The sequence below is a fragment of the Papaver somniferum genome, chromosome 6 (assembly GCF_003573695.1).
Source record: "Papaver somniferum cultivar HN1 chromosome 6, ASM357369v1, whole genome shotgun sequence".
Taxonomy (NCBI): domain Eukaryota; kingdom Viridiplantae; phylum Streptophyta; class Magnoliopsida; order Ranunculales; family Papaveraceae; genus Papaver; species Papaver somniferum.
In genome coordinates this window covers 74,707,562-74,726,247 of record NC_039363.1, presented here as the reverse complement: position 1 = coordinate 74,726,247, position 18,686 = coordinate 74,707,562, and the positions used below count along the sequence as shown (strand labels likewise).

The following is an 18,686-nucleotide window of genomic DNA, read 5'->3' as shown; positions in this document are numbered from 1 at the left end:
GGAGCAAGAGGAGATATTCCTTTGGGCTTGACACCTCCTACTACCAGAGCCATAACAGCTGCAAACCCCGGCATCTCTTCGAGTGTAACACCTCCAGCCATCACCAGAGAAACCGCCGCTCCTCCGTCATGACGAGGGGATGGAGAAGCCAGAGGAGGACAACCCCCTATTACCATGGTGGATTTGATGGAGAGACAAGAAATTCTCGCTAGGGCAGAAACGGACATGGCTACAACTCAGAAAGAGGTACTCACTCTTCTTAAGACATTAACTGATCGATTTTCACAAGAGCCACGACAGCCCCTGGAGCCAATAAGGAACGCATTCAATGCACCCGGAGCAGGTACTTCAGCGGCGCGGGCCTACATGGATCTGATCAAAGAAGCGATAAACGACATACTCGATCTCCTCATCAAGATGACATCAGATATGAGCGGTCCTGTCATGGAGACTTCTACACTGGGAACTGATCCTCACAACGATCCTCTTCAAATCAATAGTTTAACTATGAACCAGAGGCCGGTAGATCAGGAAGCGGATTCTCTAGTAGAAAGTTTATGCGAACTTTTACACCTCTCGAAGAATCAGCGAGCGGAGACGTTTGCTGCAATCAACCAGATATCCCTAGACGTGCATTTAACTCCTTTGCGTCCAAAAGCCTCGAAAACCCCAGAGATGTCTATGAATAATGTTACATTTACATAAGAAGACATGATGACGGAGGAAGGTCACAACCGGGACCTACATGTTACTGCACGCATCAAGGATTCAGAGTTCAAGAGGGCCCTCATCAATATGGGAGAGTCTTCGAATGTGATTACTCTCAGGACTCTCAGGACGACCAAGGTTTGCCTAGGAAAGATCGTACGACAGCCTACCACGATGACAGACTTTGAAGGAAATCAAACCAACACGTACGGGTACGTCAATCTGAATTTATCTATTAGGGCCCGTCCAGTCAAAGGTGAAATTCAAGGTCATACAAAAGGAGCCAGACTACCATATGATACTGAGGAGACCGTGGCTTCATGACAATAGGATTGTCCCTTCGACATCGTTGTCTCCTTAGGCACCGATATGTGGAGTAGTATTGTTTGAACCAAGAGAATCTCCACGGGAAGAATCAGACAAAGTTCATTGCATCCTACTCCCCACGTGGGCGTCAATACAGGAAGAGGACCGACTTGCATCATTGAGGGCTAAGCCCCACGATGCATCTTTGATGACGAGGCGTTCTTCTTTATCCGATGAAGCCGCAACCCACGCTCACACTAAGAGAGAACGGAATTTTGTGGCAAGCCGTGACCATAAAAGGAAAACCGTGTACCAACGCCGCTGTCACAGTCTCCCTCCCAACGGAATGCTACAACAATGACGATCCAAAGGAAGAGGTGTTTGACGCTCCACGACAGCTGCAAGACGACACCAACTCCACAACCAATGAGATCGAAATCGTTAACATCGGGAATGAGGAATCTCTTAGGCCTATCTCCACCAGCTCAACCTTGTGTACGGATGAACGCCCGAAGCTTGTACAACTTCTCAAAGAATACCAGGACATATTCTCTTGGACGTATGAAGAAATGCCCGGTCTAGATAAAAAGTTGGTCACCCACCATCTACATGTCATACCTGGATCCAAGACGATCAAGCAATCTCCGAGGCAATTCAGGCACGAGGTAGAAGAGCAAATCAAGACTGAGATTCAGAAGTTGCTTGCTGCTAGCTTCATTAAGCTCATCCATCATCCGACCTGGTTAGCTAATGTGGTCCTGGTGAAAAAGAAAAACGGACAGGTGATGCGTGGATTTCAGTGACTTGAACAAATGCTGCCCCAAAAACGATTTTCCTCTACCTAAAATTGACATGTTAGTAGATTCCATCAGCGGACACGACATGTTCGCCTTCATGGATGGATATAGCGGGCACAATCAGATAAGGATGTACGAGCATGACGCAAGTAAGACAGCTTTTCGAACTCCTCTCGGAAATTTTATTATACTGTAATGCCATTTGGTTTAAAGGATGCCGGTGCAATATATCAAAGCTCTATGACGGCAATCTTCCACTGGAGCCGACACCTCAAGGGAGCAGCCTCAAGAAGATAACGATGTCCGCGCGTCATGTCTAGGCGAATGGTGCATGTCTATCATGCTATGTTGGAGAATATGCGCTTTTGGTCATCCTCTGTACTTCATGAAGCTGTCGAACACTCATTTACAACAACATCTGCCCTGATAGAAAGGACCAGGCCTGCCAGAAATGAAGAGCCTCATGATGTTCGTGGAAGCATACATCTCACCAACAAGCAATACAACCTTCAGCCTTCCGTAAGCAGTTTCGCTGTATCAACAATAGGAAAGCCACCAAGATACAACATCCTGCTCGTCCAAAATCGCCAACTCCAACTCCAGTACCACATGCACGACTGCCACAATGATGAAACAACGTCCAAGATATTCCATATCTGGATCGACGGTAACTACATCAATGAGAGACGCTTTCAGAATTCGTCTCCTGTAGAAGAAGTAGTTGCGTTACTAAAGGAATATGACTGGGGACTGCTTAGCACTTCCCATCTCAAAGTTGGTGAATTTAGAGAGATGCAAGCACGCTATCATTATGATTCCAAGATGTCAAGACGGCCTCATGAACCTAGCGTGACAACATATATCAAGTCGAGAGCTCAGTGGATACACGTGGGCAGGGGACTGTCTCCCTCTTCTCTATTCCATGAAGAAACATCAAGAAATCAATCGGTTCCAGCTTCTCCCTCTAATAACGAGACGATCTCTACCGTTGTATGAAGAGTTCCAAGTTCATGCAAGTTGCCACCACGCCTCTCCCTGCCAGTCTCTTCTGATCACAACTGCTTCCAAGAACCATTGTTGCTCGTCGATTGATACCATCCAGAGCTTCACCATAGACCACTACGTATAAAAGAACTTCTTCAACACAATAGAGATGGTCAATCAAGAAGCATGTAATTCGAAAGGGGAAACCAAACTGAAGCAGAAGCCGCTTCAACGCTCCCTCCAGCAGAAGCCGCTTCAATGCTCTCTCTCTCTGTCTCTCTCCAGAAGAAGGCGTTTCAGCTCTCTCTAGAAGAAGGCGTTTCAGCTCTCTGATAGGTGTCTAAAACACCTAATTTTATATCTAGTATTTATGCTTTCTTTGCTATTTTTCTTGTAAATTATGTATCTTATGTTTGCTTTTGAGTATTTAGGTACTTGGGAGTCATTCGGAGCAAAAGAAGGAATAAAGCACTCTTTTGGAGCATAAGGGCAGAATTGTCAATTCACAGACGAGTGGTGGCTGGAGCTAGCCAAGGTTATGCGGCGAAGAAGGGGAAGAATGAACTGTCAGTTTCCCATAATGACAGGCCAAACTATTTGAGGTTGTACCCCTTATCTATGTTACATGGGTGGATATATAGGGTAGCCATATGGGTAACCCTTATCTCAGGTGCTGGGGTGGCTATATCCACAACATTTCTTACACAGCCCTAGAAGTTAGAGAAAATCATTTCTCATCATTTATTTCTCCTCCTCCCTGTATGAACCCGAGAGAAAGCATCTCCATTAGGGAAAATCAGAGAAACTCAGTGAGATTGAGAAGAAATTGGTGATGCTGTCGTGTTGAATCAGCAAGAAGAAAGGTGTAATCGAATTGCAGCATAATATTGATGAGATATTGGTGAATCGGGAAGAAATCGAGTTGAAGAAACTTAGGGTTTTGCTGTTGCTCTCTGAGTTCAAATGAGAAGATAAATTGCAGATGGGTTTTTCTCATTCTGAAGATTCAACAACAGCAGATGAATTGAAGTTGATGTTGATTGCAGACTTAGATGTATGACAGGTTAGGGTTCTCCTGGTGGTGATTGACAGTGAAGATGGTGGTCGACTTTGGGTATGAATTGGTTTTGATTGAGAAGGTGAGTTAGGGTTCTGTGGTGTTTGAAGAATGGAAAGTGGTTCAGATTGAGAAGACATGGGGTATGTTGTAGCAGAGAAGAACGAAATTTCAGATCGAATTAGAACTATTGTTGGTGGAGGAAATGGTTCAGGAGGTTTTTATTAGGGTTGCTGAGGTTGAAGTGGTGCAGCTACTGGGTTGAACTGCAGGTGGTGGTGCTGTTGGCCAAGAGCAGAGTGAGAAGGCTTGAATTGGTGGTTAGTGCTCAGCAGCTGAGAAAGAGCATATGGAGAATTTTAGGCTGCAGTTGGTATGTGCTGGGATGGCTCAAATTTCTGGAGCTGAACTTGGTATTGCAGGTACCAGCAATATGAGCTACTACAGATGGTGGTGCAGTAGATGAATTGGATTTAAGTTGAGCTGCAACTAATGGTGAACTAGTGTTGCTGCAATGGTTGCAAATGCAGATGCTGCTGATGTTGTTGCTGTTACAGGGTGAGTTGCTGTTGGTGTTTCTGCTAAGGTGTTGAGTTACTGAAGTTGTAACTGTGTTTGGTTATGGAGGCAATGATCTATAGAGAATGCAATGGTCATGGTGCAGTGACTTTGAGTTATGTCCTGAGCTGGTCAGTGCTGAACAAAGTGTAGGTGTGATGCTGATGCTGCTACTCATTGCAGGTGTTTGTCAGTTGGCAAATATGGCTAGAATGGAAGATTGCAAGGCTGAGATGTTGTTACTACAGATGAAGAGCCTGAACTGGAACTTGAGATGAATCTGGGGAAGAATTGAGTTGCATTGTGAATGGTGGACTGAGTGTGCAGTTGCAGGTGCAGTTTTGTGTTGATGCTACACTGAGGCTAGAGCTGAAATAGGGTTACAGTGATGTTGCAACTGAAGCTGAGGCAAGACTGAGTTGTGGTGAGTGCTATGAATCTGTAAATGGGTTATTTCAATTGCAATTGATGTTGCAATGAAGATGATGCACAAGGAGTTGGAGGTGTACGTGGACGATATGATTGCCAAGTCCGAAAAAAGTGAAGATCATACATCAGACCTACAGAAGTTGTTTGACCGTCTCAGGAAGTACAAGTTAAGGCTTAAACCCAATAAATGCACATTCGGGGTAAAATCAGGAAAGCTATCGGGGTTCATTGTCAGCAATAGAGGAATAGAAGTTGATCCAGAGAAAGTGAATGCGATCATCAATATGCCTCCCCCCCAAGAACGAGAAAGAAGTGCGAGGTTTTCTAGGAAGAATTCAATATATCAGTCGATTCATCGCGCAACTAACTCCGGTTTGTGCACCAATCTTTAAATTACTACGGAAGAACTCGCCGAAGGAATGGAATGAAGAGTGTAAAGAGGCGTTTGATCAGATAAAGAAGTATTTGTCCAATCCACCCGTGTTGGTCCCTCCGGTCCCTGTGAAACCTTTATTGTTGTATTTATCGGTAACCGACTCATCAATGGGGGCAGTTTTAGGACAATATGAAGAAGATGGTAAGAAAGAGCAGGCAATATATTATATCAGCAAGACATTGTCCGGATACGAATCAAAATACTCCACATTAGAGAAAACATGCATTTCCCTTGTATGGGCTACTCAACGGCTTAGACATTACATGTTATCTCATTCGGCGCAGTTGTTATCAAGGATGGACCCACTTAAATATCTATTTGAAAAGCCAATGATCTCAGGGAGAACGGCAAGGTGGCAGTTGTTGTTAGAAGAATTTGATATAACTTATGTGACACAAAAGTCAATAAAAGGAAGAGCAATAGCAGATCACTTAGAAGCGCAACCTATCCTGGATTGCGAGACACTCATAACCGAATTTCCTGACGAACATATCCTTATTGCTGAACAAGATGATGAGGGTGAATTGTGGAAGATGTATTTTTATGGAGCAATGAACCCAATTGGCAAAGGAGCAGGGGCAATTTTGATATCTCCCGATGAGGTACGCATTCCGATTTCAATTCGATTGAATTGCAACTGTACTAACAACATGGATGAATATGAAGCATGCATTGCTGGCTTGAGAGCCGCCTTAGAGTTATCAGTCAAGAAGTTGAAGGTATATGGAGATTCCTTGCTGATTGTTAACCAAACACAGAAAGTCTGGAAGATCAAGGAAGAAAAGCTAGTTTCATACCATGAATGCCTTATGAGGCTGGTGGAGAAGTTTGATTGCATTACTTTTCATCATCTCTATAGAGACAAGAATCAGTTTGCAAATGTGTTAGCTGCTTTAGCATCACTAATCCCGATCCCAGGAGATTCCACAGTCAAACCCATTGAGGTGGCACGAAGAGAGCAACCATCTTACTGTTATGCGGTTGAGATCGAAGCAGAAACAAATAATGGAGATCCATGGTACCATGATATCAAGAATTACTTAGAGGATCGGACCATGCCAGACGGGTTGAGCAGAAAAGAGCGTCGTTACATACAATGTATGTCCTTTCAGTACATGATCCTAGGAGGAGTACTTTATAAGAAATATTACGATGAGATTTTATTGAGGTGTGTAGATGGAGATGAACCTCGACGCCTTCTTAGAGAGATACATGAAGGAATTTGCGGTCCACATATGAACGGACACATGTTATCAAGGAAAATTCTTCGAATGGGATATTATTGGACAACAATGGAGTCAGATTGTTTCAAGTACGTGAAAAGATGCCATAAATGCCAAATACATGCCAATTTACTATATTTGACACCGACCGAGTTGCACCCTCTCACATCACCATGGCATTTTTCTGTTTGGGGCATTGATGTAATCGGGAAACTGAATCCTTCTACATCAAATGGGCATGAATACATCATAGTGGCAATTGATTATTTTACGAAGTGGGTTGAGGCAATATCCGTAAAGAATCCTACGGGGAATCAGACTGTTAAATTCCTTGCACTGAAGATATGGAGATGGTTATGAAACTGCAGCTAGGAAAGATGAACTGGAAGCTGGTGATTAAGTGAGAATTGTATGTGCAGGAAAGCACAGCCATCATGGCTGGAACAGAAGCACAATGATTGTGCAACACAGATGGTTTGACAGCACAGATGGCCTGGCAAGATAGCCTGCCATCATGGTTGTACATCAGTTCTGACATCTCAGGCCTGACAGTTCTGGCCTGGTGAATTCAGCCCAGCTAACTCAGCCATCCAGCTGAGTAAGAAGCTGACTAGACGAGCTGACTCCCCTGACCCGGTTTGATTCTGACCTTGACTGAGTTGACTGGCCGAGTTGACTGACCGAGTTGACCCGTTTGACCGGTGACCGGGCGGACTTTTCCGGCGACTTTTCCGGGCCCGAATTGACAAAGTTTGTACACGAGTTTTTATAACTTTTGGACCACGCGGATTTTCATCTAATGGACTTTGAAGATTGGGCCTAATTTTGGAAGGCAAAGGGATATAAAAAAAGACTCCTATAGCTATTTGGATTATCACGTTTATTATTATTCTTCTTGGAGCTTTGGAGAGAACTACTTCTAGGGTTTGCTTTATTTTCTTCTTCTTAATTATTTTATTGATTATGAACTCCTCTATTATGAGTAACTAAATACACAATTGGTTATGGGATAAAAGTTGATTTCTCAATGCATGTGATTTGATTCAATGAATTAGTTTTGTCTCGATTTTATTGTTTATGATTCATGGTTTATAATTATATATGATTTGATTGTTTTATTGGTTGAGTCCGGAATCAATCCGATTTGCTTTCAACTCTATAGCTATATTAGGGTTTTCAATACGAAAAAGTTGTTTGTCCCTGATTTTTGGTAGCATAATTGTGAGTGGTGCTTGTAGTGATACATCCTACTACCCACATATGAATCATAACCTTGGTTAAAACGAATTAGTGCTTTTACACGTTTGTTTGCCTTGATGAGTCTTATTCCACAAATCTTAAAGCTTTTAGGGAGTTAAATTCAATTGTGCTTTTACACTTTGGGTTGCTTTTTGAAAAGAATTTACATAAGCGTCTTTTTAATGTGGTTGTGCTGAAATTAGGGAATTAGCGGGATATTCTTGCGATCAAGGTGTTCTAGGACTTTTAATAAATAAGAGATTAAATTATCAATTCTATTCAATGATGAAAAATGCATGCTTGTGAATGATACTATCCCATCACCAATATCCTCTCCTTATTGATATTTCCACTTATTTACTTTGCTTTATTCTATTTTATTTTATTTGTTTAAACAAAATCCCCCCTTGGTTACCTAAGAAACTGAAATTTGCATAACAACAATTGCCTCTCTGTGGATACGAACTCTTTCCTACCACTTTCTACATTATTGTAGTTGAGTAAGGAAGTGAATTATTTTTGACGGCTTGACAACCGGTCAAATTTTGGCGTCGTTGCCGGGGAGGCATACGGCTTGTTACTAAGTTTTTAGTTTCTTATCATCATTTCTGCTTTCATATTTGCTTTTTGTTTTCTTGTCTTGTTTCTCACTTGTTTGCGAGAATTGTTTTCAGGTACTTAATCCTTGGCTTCTAAAGATTGGAACTATCCAAGGTGCGGGATAGCTACTCGAAGAGGCACAATACTCCAACCAAGTCAAGACACGACGGAAGAACAAAAGTTAGAAGTGGAAGAAGAATTACAACTAGAAGAAGAACAAGAGGTTCCATTTGTAGAAGAACCACTAGTTGCAGAAGAAGCAATGGGTGATGCAAATCGTACACTCAAGGACTTGGCTTCTCATAGGCTTGATGCACAATGGTGGTGTATCGAGACAAACTTAACCTTAGAGATCAAGCCGGGGTTGATTAGAGAGTTACCGAAGTTTCATGGCATGGCAAATGAAGATCCAAACAAGCATCTCATGGATTTCCACAACGTTATCATGGCTATGCTTCCACCGGAGACTAATGCAGATGGAGCAATGTTGAAAGCTTTTCCATTCTCTTTGGCGGATAATGCTAAGGAATGGTTGTATTATTTACCATCCGGAAGTGTCACTACATGGAACGGGTTGAAGAAACTCTTTATAGAGAGGTATTTTCCTGCGTCAAAGGCTACTCAAATTCGCAAAGACATTTGTGTGATAAAGCAACACGTAGGAGAATCTTTATATGAATGTTGGGAGCGATACAAGAGATTGTTGGCAAGATGTCCACACCACCAATTTAGTGACGTGATGATAATACAATACTTCTACGAAGGTCTCCAAACAAGTGATAGATATCTTCTTGATGCAGCGGGTGGTGGTGCACTAGTGAACAAGATGGTGGCCCAAGCTACCGAGTTGATTGAAAGCATGGCTGCAAACTCGCAACAATTCTACACAAGAGGTGAACCAATGGTTAGGCGAGTACATGAAGTTACGGATTCATCATCACACCGTGATCAAAGGATGGATAACATGGAACAAATGATGCAAAAGATGGCTGCGGTTATTTTACCTTCATATGGTGAAGAGTTGGAGCAAGCTAGTGCGGTCTTTCCAAATCAACAAAGACGGTATGATCCCTACTCCAACACTTACAATCCGGGATGGAGAGATCACCCCAACTTTAGCTATGCAAACAAGCAAGGCGCGGTTCAACAACCTACATTCAACCGTTCGGGTGGATTTCAACCACAACAACAACAATTCCAGCCGCAACAATCGATGCAAAATCAAGGTTCCGATATCGATGCAAAGCTTCAAACTTTTATGCAAGGCATTTCTACCATGTTTAAGGAAAGTCAACAAGAAACTAAGAGTTCTATCAAGGAGTTGCAGACACGAATGGGCTCCATGGAAATTGATATTAACAAGTTGAAGGCACAAAATAGTGGGAAACTCCCTTCTCAACCTATCAACCCAAAAGAGGGTGTCAATGCTATTACGTTGAGAAGTGGTACACAACTTGTGCAACCCGAAGTTACTGATTCGGGCAAGGTGGAAACACCAAAGGAGCCGGTTTTGGAGGAAAAGAGGGATGAAATTCCCCAAACACCCGAGGTACCTATTCCTAACTCTAAAACTCCGGTTTCTACTTATGTTCCTCCTTTACCTTTCCCTCGCAGATTTGCAAGTTCCAAGAAGGCGGAACTAGAAAAAGAGATTTTAGACGTTTTAAAGAAGATTCATGTGAACATACCACTCATTGATGCGATCAAGCAAGTTCCCAAGTATGCGAAGGTGTTGAAGGACTTGTGTACCAATAAGAGAAGGCTCAAAGATAATGAAGTGCTAAGTGTGGGGGAGAATGCTTCGGCAATCTTACAACACAAACTCCCACTGAAATGTAAGGATCCCGGTAGCTTTGACATTCCAGTCACCATTGGTAACACCACATTTAACAAAGCTATGTTGGATTTAGGTGCATCCGTTAATGTTATGCCTGCATCTATGTACAATTCACTTGAGTTAGGTCCTCTTAAAAAGGCTGGAATTGTATTGCAATTAGCCGATCGCTCTAATGTTTACCCAATGGGTATTGTTGAGGATGTTCTTGTGCAGGTTAATCAACTTGTATTTCCAGCTGACTTTTGCGTGTTAGAGATGAATGAAGGGTCACCGGACTCGTCTCTTCCATTGCTACTTGGGAGTCCCTTCATGAAAACGGCGAAAACCATTATTGATGTGGACAAGGGAACGCTAACTATGGAGTTTGATGGAGAAACAATACGTTTCAACATTTTCGAGACGATGAGATATCCTAGTGATGTCCATTCTTGTTTCTCCATTGATGTTATGGATACATTGGCACAACAACTGTTTGAATTTAATAGTGATGATGCTTTGGAAACCGTTTTGACTACATCCATGGATAATGGTGTAGAGTGTGGTAATGAAGTCAAGGAAGCCCTTGGTGATCTTAATTCACTACAAGGATGCCCTGAAACTCATAATATCTCTTTACCATGCAGTGATGAAAAGCTTCCATTGTTAAATCTCCAAAGTTAGAATTGAAACCTCTTCCCGATCACCTAAAGTACTTATACTTGGGTGACAAGGAAGATTTACCTGTGATTGTTTCTAACAAGCTTAGTGAATTACAGGAGCAAAAACTTCTAAGGGTGCTAAGGAAGTACAAGACGGCCATAGGATGGACAATTGCCGATATCAAGGGTATAAGCCCTGCCATTTGTATGCACAAAATTCGTTTGGAGGACGATGCAAAGCCTACAAGGGATGCACAACGTCGTTTGAACCCTCCCATGATGGAAGTTGTGAAAAAGGAGATACTAAAGCTTTTGGACGTGGGTGTTATCTACCCCATATCCGATAGCAAGTGGGTGAGCCCGGTACAAGTAGTACCAAAGAAATCAGGTGTGACGGTGGTGGAGAATGATAAGAACGAACTTGTCCCAACTCGTGTGCAAACCGGTTGGAGGGTTTGTATTGATTACAGAAAATTGAATGCCACCACTAGGAAGGATCATTTTCCATTGCCTTTTATTGATCAAATGCTTGAACGTTTAGCTGGACATTCTTATTATTGCTTCCTTGATGGTTATTCAGGTTACAATCAGATTATGATAGCGCCGGAGGATCAAGAGAAAACCACTTTCACTTGTCATTTCGGTACTTTTGCTTATAGAAGGATTCCTTTTGGCTTGTGCAATGCTCCAGCTACCTTTCAAAGGTGTATGGTAAGTATCTTCTCAGAATATGTTGAAAACATAATCGAAGTGTTTATGGATGACTTTAGTGTATTTGGTGATTCATTTGACCTTTGCTTGCACAGCTTGTCATTAATCCTTGAACGATGTGTTGAAACAAATCTTGTGCTAAATTTGGAGAAGTGCCATTTCATGGTAACTCATGGCATAGTTTTAGGCCATATAATATCTTCTAAAGGCTTGGAAGTCGATAAATCTAAAATAGACCTTATTCGTGCTCTAACCCCTCCCACTACGGTGAGGGAGATACGCTCTTTTCTTGGTCATGCAGGTTTTTATCGTAGGTTTATCAAAGACTTTTCCAAGATAGCATCACCACTTTGCAACTTATTGCAAAAAGATGTGGTTTTTAACTTTGATGAAAATCAAAGATGTGGTTTTTAACTTATTCAATCGTTTGAAAGAACTTTTGATTTCAGCCCCTATCATTAAACCACCGGATTGGAGAAAGCCTTTTGAGCTCATGTGTGATGCAAATGATTATGCGGTTGGTGCGGTGCTTGGGCAACGTGTGGGGAAGATACCTCATGCTATTTATTATGCTTCTAGAACGTTAAATGAGGCCCAACAAAACTACACAACCACTGAAAAAGAGTTGTTAGCCATTGTTTTTACTTTGGAAAAGTTTCGCTCTTATCTAATTGGTACAAAAGTTGTTGTCTTTTCTGATCATGCAGCGCTTAGGTACTTGCTTATGAAAAAAGAGGCGAAACCGAGGCTCATACGATGGATTTTTCTCTTGCAAGAGTTTGATATTGAAATCAAGGACAAGAAAGGAATTGAGAACACCGTTGCGGATCATTTGAGCCGTCTTGCCGTGGACAAGGAAGCTATCCCATTGCGTGAAAGTTTTCCGGATGAGCAACTATTCTCAATTGCCTTTGGAGAACCATGGTATGCTGACATTGTGAACTACTTGGTGTCTAAACAAATCCCAAAGAACTTGTCTCGTGCTGAGAGGGACAAACTTAAGAGGTTAGGGAACCAATACATATGGGATGATCCATACTTATGGAAACAAGGTAGTGACCAAGTGTTACGAAGGTGCGTTTCCGAATCTGAATTTAATTCCATCTTGTCTTTTTGTCACTCCTATGCTTGCGGAGGAAATTTTGGGAGTAAGAGAACCGCTTACAAGGTACTTGAAAGCGGTTTCTATTGGCCAACCTTGTTTAAAGATGCATATATATTTTGTACAACTTGTGATAGGTGTCAAAGAACAGGCAATCTAGGTGCCCGAAATCAAATGCACAAACTTTTATTCAATTTATTGAAGTTTTTGATGTATGGGGTATTGATTTTATGGGTCCTTTTGTCAACTCTCATGGGAATTTTTATATCGTACTTGCTGTGGATTATGTTTCCAAATGGGTGGAAGCTAAGGCCACCCCGACTAATGATTCTAAAGTGGTTTCAGATTTTGTGCAAGCTAATATCTTTGCAAGGTTTGGAATTCCAAGAGCCATAATTAGCGATGGGGGTTCTCACTTCAATAACAGGATCTTACAAAGCTTGTTGAAGAAGTACAATGTGTCGCACAAGATTGCAACACCTTATCATCCCCAAACAAATGGACAAGCCGAGGTTTCTAACCGGGAGGTGAAATCCATTCTAGAGAAGACGGTGAATCCAAAAAGGAAAGATTGGAGCATGCGATTTAATGATGCTTTGTGGGCTTATAGAACCGCATACAAGACACCTATCGGGATGTCTCCCTTTAGGCTTGTGTATGGTAAAACTTGTCATTTACCCGTTGAAATTGAGCATAAGGCATTTTGGGATATTAATCAATGCAATATGGAGATGGATGGGGCTGGAAAGCAAAGGAAGTTACAACTCCAAGAGCTAGAGGAGCTTCGCAATGATGCATTTGAAAGCTCACGCATTTATAAGGAGAAAACGAAGGCTTTTCATGATAATATGATTTCTAAGAAACAATTTTGCATTGGGCAGAAAGTGCTTTTGTTTAATTCTCGCTTGCATTTATTTCCGGGTAAATTAAGGTCACGTTTGGACCTTTTATTGTTACTAATGTGTTTTCTCATGGTGCAGTGGAAATTCGTAGCATAGCTACAGGCAAGGAACTTAAAGTTAATGGGCACCGGTTGAAACCATATTATGAGAATTTCACTTCCGAAGTGGTGGAAGGAGCTAATTTTGTGGATGCACTCCCTCTGGAGGAGTCATAGAAAGCAAGGAGCAAGTCGGGCTGACGACTTTAAACCAAGCGCTGAATGGGAGGCAACCCATAGGTTTTGTATCTTAATACCTTTTCTTTGCTGTTTTTACTGTTTTCATATAATATTTTTAATCCCCATATATAATTTTGTAGAGTCCGAATCTATTTTAGAAGAAAACGTTGTCCAATCTCTTTTCGGCAGAAAAATTCAGACTGCACGTAGTTCAGTTCAGAGACCATAACTGTCAGACCGTTTATTGAAATACTGTTCACTTTTGACACTTTGTAGAAAACACGTAGATGAAAAACTTTTGTGAAATGGAGTTTTTCCAAATTCCTTACCAATTTGTACATTTTTTGCATTTAATCTGCTGCTACGTCATAATTCAGAATTTTCGGTTTTGCACATTGAGGACAATGTGAAGTTTAAGTATGGGGGAGTATTTTGCATATAGAGTTTTTAGATTTACCATCAAAAAACCAGCTTCATATTGCTTGATCACTTCGTCATGCACCTTCAAAGACCACTCTGGTCGGAGCTTGCGCAATTTTTGTTTGATTGGCTTCATTCCAGGGATGATAGGTAAGTGATGTACTACCATGTCTGTGTCTAACCCTGCCATATCTTCATACGACCATGTAAATATATCTTTGTACTGAGTTAGCAACTCGATCATAGTATTCCTTTCTTCTAAAGATAAAGTAGTACCGATCTTGACCATTTGGGGTTGATCTTCCGTGTTCAGATTGACCGACTTTACTTCTTCTACTGGTTCCAGCTTGTCTTCCAAGTGATCTAATGACTTGAGGATCTCATGAGGTACGTCCTCTTCAATCATTTCCTCGTCATTGGGAGTCGGTCCATCAGTATAATCGTGCTCCTTCTCCAAGTCAAATATTTTGTTTCTAAAATTAATTTGATTTCCTGAAAAAAGTTTAGAAAGAACATAATTCTCTGGTTTTCCAACCATGTAAGTTTTTTCCACATGAATGTTCGAAGGGCATTTCTGACCTTCTATTAATCGAATTGAATTGACTGGATTAAAACAGGGTACTTTAGCGAAAGTCTTACCTGAGTCCACTTTTATAGTGCTTACCTCATGTTCGTCTGCAAAGAAATCAGCTAACCCGTCAGTCACTTTACCAGCATCAAGCTCATATTTTCCTAGAGACCCAGTAACGGCCTCAAGAGTCAACTTCTTGATATCAACCTCCATCATGTCTTCATATTCTGAGAATTTGGTATCCAACATTTGTTGGAATAGTTCGCACAACCAAGAAAATGCCCCAGCATCGATATTCATTTCAGATTCTATGCTCGTGTTCCTGTTTTCAAGGAAACAAAAGAATATACGGTAACACAATGGTGCTTATGCCTCGGATTTTGTGCAAAATGAATGCAGATTACAATCAATGCACGTGCATGCAGGTTTGAAAAGAGTAGTCATTGCGCGTTGATAAGTAGCTCCAGCATTTTTGAGACCGAAAGGCATTACCACATAGCAAAATATCCCCCAAGGTGTAATAAAATATGTTTTCTCCCTATCTTCTTCTGCCATTTTTATCTGATTATATCATGAGAACCCGTCCATAAATGATAGTAATCCATACCCTGCAGCATTGTCAACAAGGATGTCAATATGAGGGAGGGGAAAGTCGTCTTTTGGGCTTGCCTTATTGAGGTTTCTGTAGTCGATGCACATTCGTACTTTGCCATCCTTCTTCGAGATCGGTACTATGTTAGCCAACCATTTTGGAGCCAAACACGATCAAAAGGCTCCCCCAAAATTTGTTGAATTCACCTTGAGCCACCCGGGATGACACTGTGAAGTTCACCCGGATCGTCTCTAAGCATTTTAATTTAACGCACATATACATCGTCATGGATAGTCGAGTCCAGAAGTTCGTATTGCTGCGTTGCGAAAACAAATAAGTACTTACCAATTGATTACAATGATTCTCTCTTGAATATACTTTCTTCATTATGTCTTTGAAACTCTCTTTTTGCTGCAGTTATCGACCTTCCTTACTTTCAATTTTCCATGATTTTATTTTCCAATGGCGTCAATCCTTTACTTCCTTCAAGCGAGAGACTATTCCTATTTTGGAGAGATGCAAAGTCTCCCACGAAGACTTACAGATTGAAATTGTAGTACTACAAATTGAGTAGCTGCAAACACGCTGCTATGCTTCACACAAGAGAGAGCGATTAGTAGTACATGCTCTTAATGAAAGTAAAATCTATAAAAATAACAAAACTAGTCATAAAAATCCAAGGTGACCAAACTTGTGGTACGAAAACCCCACTCAAATGTTGGGATCCATTAAAACTCCATCATAAACAAAATTGATACAAAAACCCCAAATTTTTAAAAATTGATACAAAAACTCCAAATTTAAATGTTGGTTTCATCATAAAATTTGGGGTTTTTGTGTTAATTTTGTTTTGATGGGGTTTTTGTGTTACTTTTGTTTTGATGGGTTTTTTGTGGAAGGATGGTGACACCTCTGGGGTTATAACTCGCGGACCGTAAAAATAATCCTAGAAAAGAAAAAGAAAGAAATACAACTGATCGTGCCGGAATTATTTCCTCAGTCAATCTAAACGGTGGTGTAATTTATTATTATTTATTTTATGTTTACCTAGATTTTTCCTCATCGGCTTCCACACAATTAGAGGTTTTTTTTTTAATATTATTATATATATTATTTTTTTTAGTTTTTTTTTCTTTTTCCTTTTTCTGAAAACACTATAAAATTGAAAACAATAATACCTGATTATGATACATAGGAGCCCAATTTCCTGATTTACCGTGTAGGGAGGGAGAACATTGGTATTACGCCGGCACCGTCGAATTTTCAAGAGTCAAGCTGCCCACTTCCAACCATTCCCAACTGTTTGAATGTTTTGCCCAAAAATTCCCGAGTACATATATGTTGGCTTACCTTCTTCTATCCTTGTGTCGTCATGCGGCTTACCACTCTTTTCTAACTCCTTCAATTGTTGATCATTTCTCCTCGATGCTTCTTATTCTTCTTTGATTTCTTCAAATGCCGACCAATTTTCTCAAGTGGATGTTTATTAACTACACAAATTCTTTTTTTTTTCATTTTTCATTTTTTTTCCTACTCAAATCCATCCGTTTGGACGTCCGTTGCTCATAGAACTTTAGGAGATGGTGTACAAGACTAGTGATGACATACATACAAACATATCTCTCTCTATGACTTCAAAACACTCATTCTATCGACGTGGGCCTGGCATGATGATAGTGGTGGCCCCTTATTTATCTTTGCTGACGCTATAAAACTGGAAATAACGATTCTTGAATTTATTTATTTTTTTGGACTGACCGACTGATGGGGCTAAACACAGTGATGACCCTGCCCCTAGTTATGTTCTACCTGATGCTATGAGAGAGAGAGATATTGGACTCCTAAAAAATTTCTCCTTAAGTTGTATGAGCGTTCGCCGCCCTTAGATAGTTTTGAGCACTTACCTTAGGTGTTGTATTTCTTCAGTTGGTCGACATTTGTGAGCTTCGGCTCTTCTCGTCCATCCAGATCAGTTAAAAACGGACTGCAAAACCTGGATAAATACTTTTGATGATGTACGGACCCTCCCAATTAGGCTTGAACTTTCCTCTTGGGTCAGAATGTTTTATAGGTCTGACTTCTTAAAGCACTAAATCTCCTTCCTTTAAGCCTCGCGGATGAACCTTGTTGTTGAAACTTCGAGTTATCCTCTCCTGGTAAGCCTGCGAATGACATGCGACACGTATCCTCTTTTCATCAATCAAATTTAGTTGTTGAACTTTCGATTCTATCCATTCATCTTCCGGTATCATGCCTTCCGTTATCACTCGTAAGGTGGGAATTTCAACTTCAACGAGCAAAACTGCTTCTGTGCCATAAAGCAAAGAGTACAGAGTCATACCAGTGGGTGTACGGATCGAGGTACGGTAGGACCATAATGCATAAGGTAACTTATCACTCCAATATTTTTATGTTTCTGTCATCTTTTTCAAGACTCTTCCTAATGTATTGTTTGCAGCTTCCACATCACCATTGGTTTGCGGCCTATAAACTGTTGAGTTCCTTAGCTGGATCTTGTACTTTGCACACTCCCTTTTTACCTTTTTGCTAACAAAATTGTACCCATTATCTGATATAATCTCATTTGGCAATCCATAATGACATATAATAATAGTGCTGAAAATTGGTGGGAAGTTGGGTAGCTCACCATTCTACCTGGAATTAATGTACGGTGACACACACTCAAAAGAAGCAAAATTTTGGTCGGTGCCTCACATGATATAACGGGTAGTCTCCACTAATGATTGATCAGCAACTCTAATAATGCATTTCTCCCTGCACCTAATTTGCATCACCGGCATGATTAAATCCATTATTTAACACTCCAATTCGTAAGAAATCCGAATGTAGTTCCCTAGCACTTCCAAGTTCAGTTATGTCGGTCAGAATCTCTATGTAAACATACCTATAAGTATGCTAGTGACTCTACTATCTTTAAAAGTTGAAGGTTTTATGCAAGAAAAAACAAAATTTTGAAAAAAAAAACAAAATTTTGAAAATTTTTTGCAATCATGAGGGTGACGTCTATAGACGAAAACCACTTTCTTGTAGTTTGATTTGCAGTTAGCATCGCTCTCGTCAACAACGGGTCCATAGAAACACAACCATCATCAACAAAGGAAGCAACATTAAAATCTACAAGGAAAGTTGAATACGTTTGAGGTTTGCAAGCAACATACAATGGGCAGATTTTTATTTACAAGAGCGAAGAAAATCAAAAGATGAGAATTATATTGGAGTTTATGATACGAAGACAATACAAGTTGTGAAGAACCAAACAGTAAAGTATTTATTCCATGGTTATAACAATTTCATTGTTTATTTTTATTTTCTCTTGTCTCACAAAAAAAAAAAAACG

At 40.7% G+C, this 18,686-nt stretch overlaps 1 protein-coding gene across 1 annotated transcript; it reads left to right on the top strand.

Annotated features, from left to right (window-relative positions):
- The first annotated feature begins 3,384 nt into the window (after nucleotides 1–3,384).
- Nucleotides 3,385–7,541, top strand: LOC113288000. Its single transcript, XM_026536926.1, has one exon. The coding sequence runs from the start codon at nucleotides 5,110–5,112 to the stop codon at nucleotides 6,856–6,858; it is 1,749 nt and encodes a 582-aa protein (XP_026392711.1). The 5' UTR covers nucleotides 3,385–5,109; the 3' UTR covers nucleotides 6,859–7,541.
- Nucleotides 7,542–18,686: the final 11,145 nt, after the last annotated feature.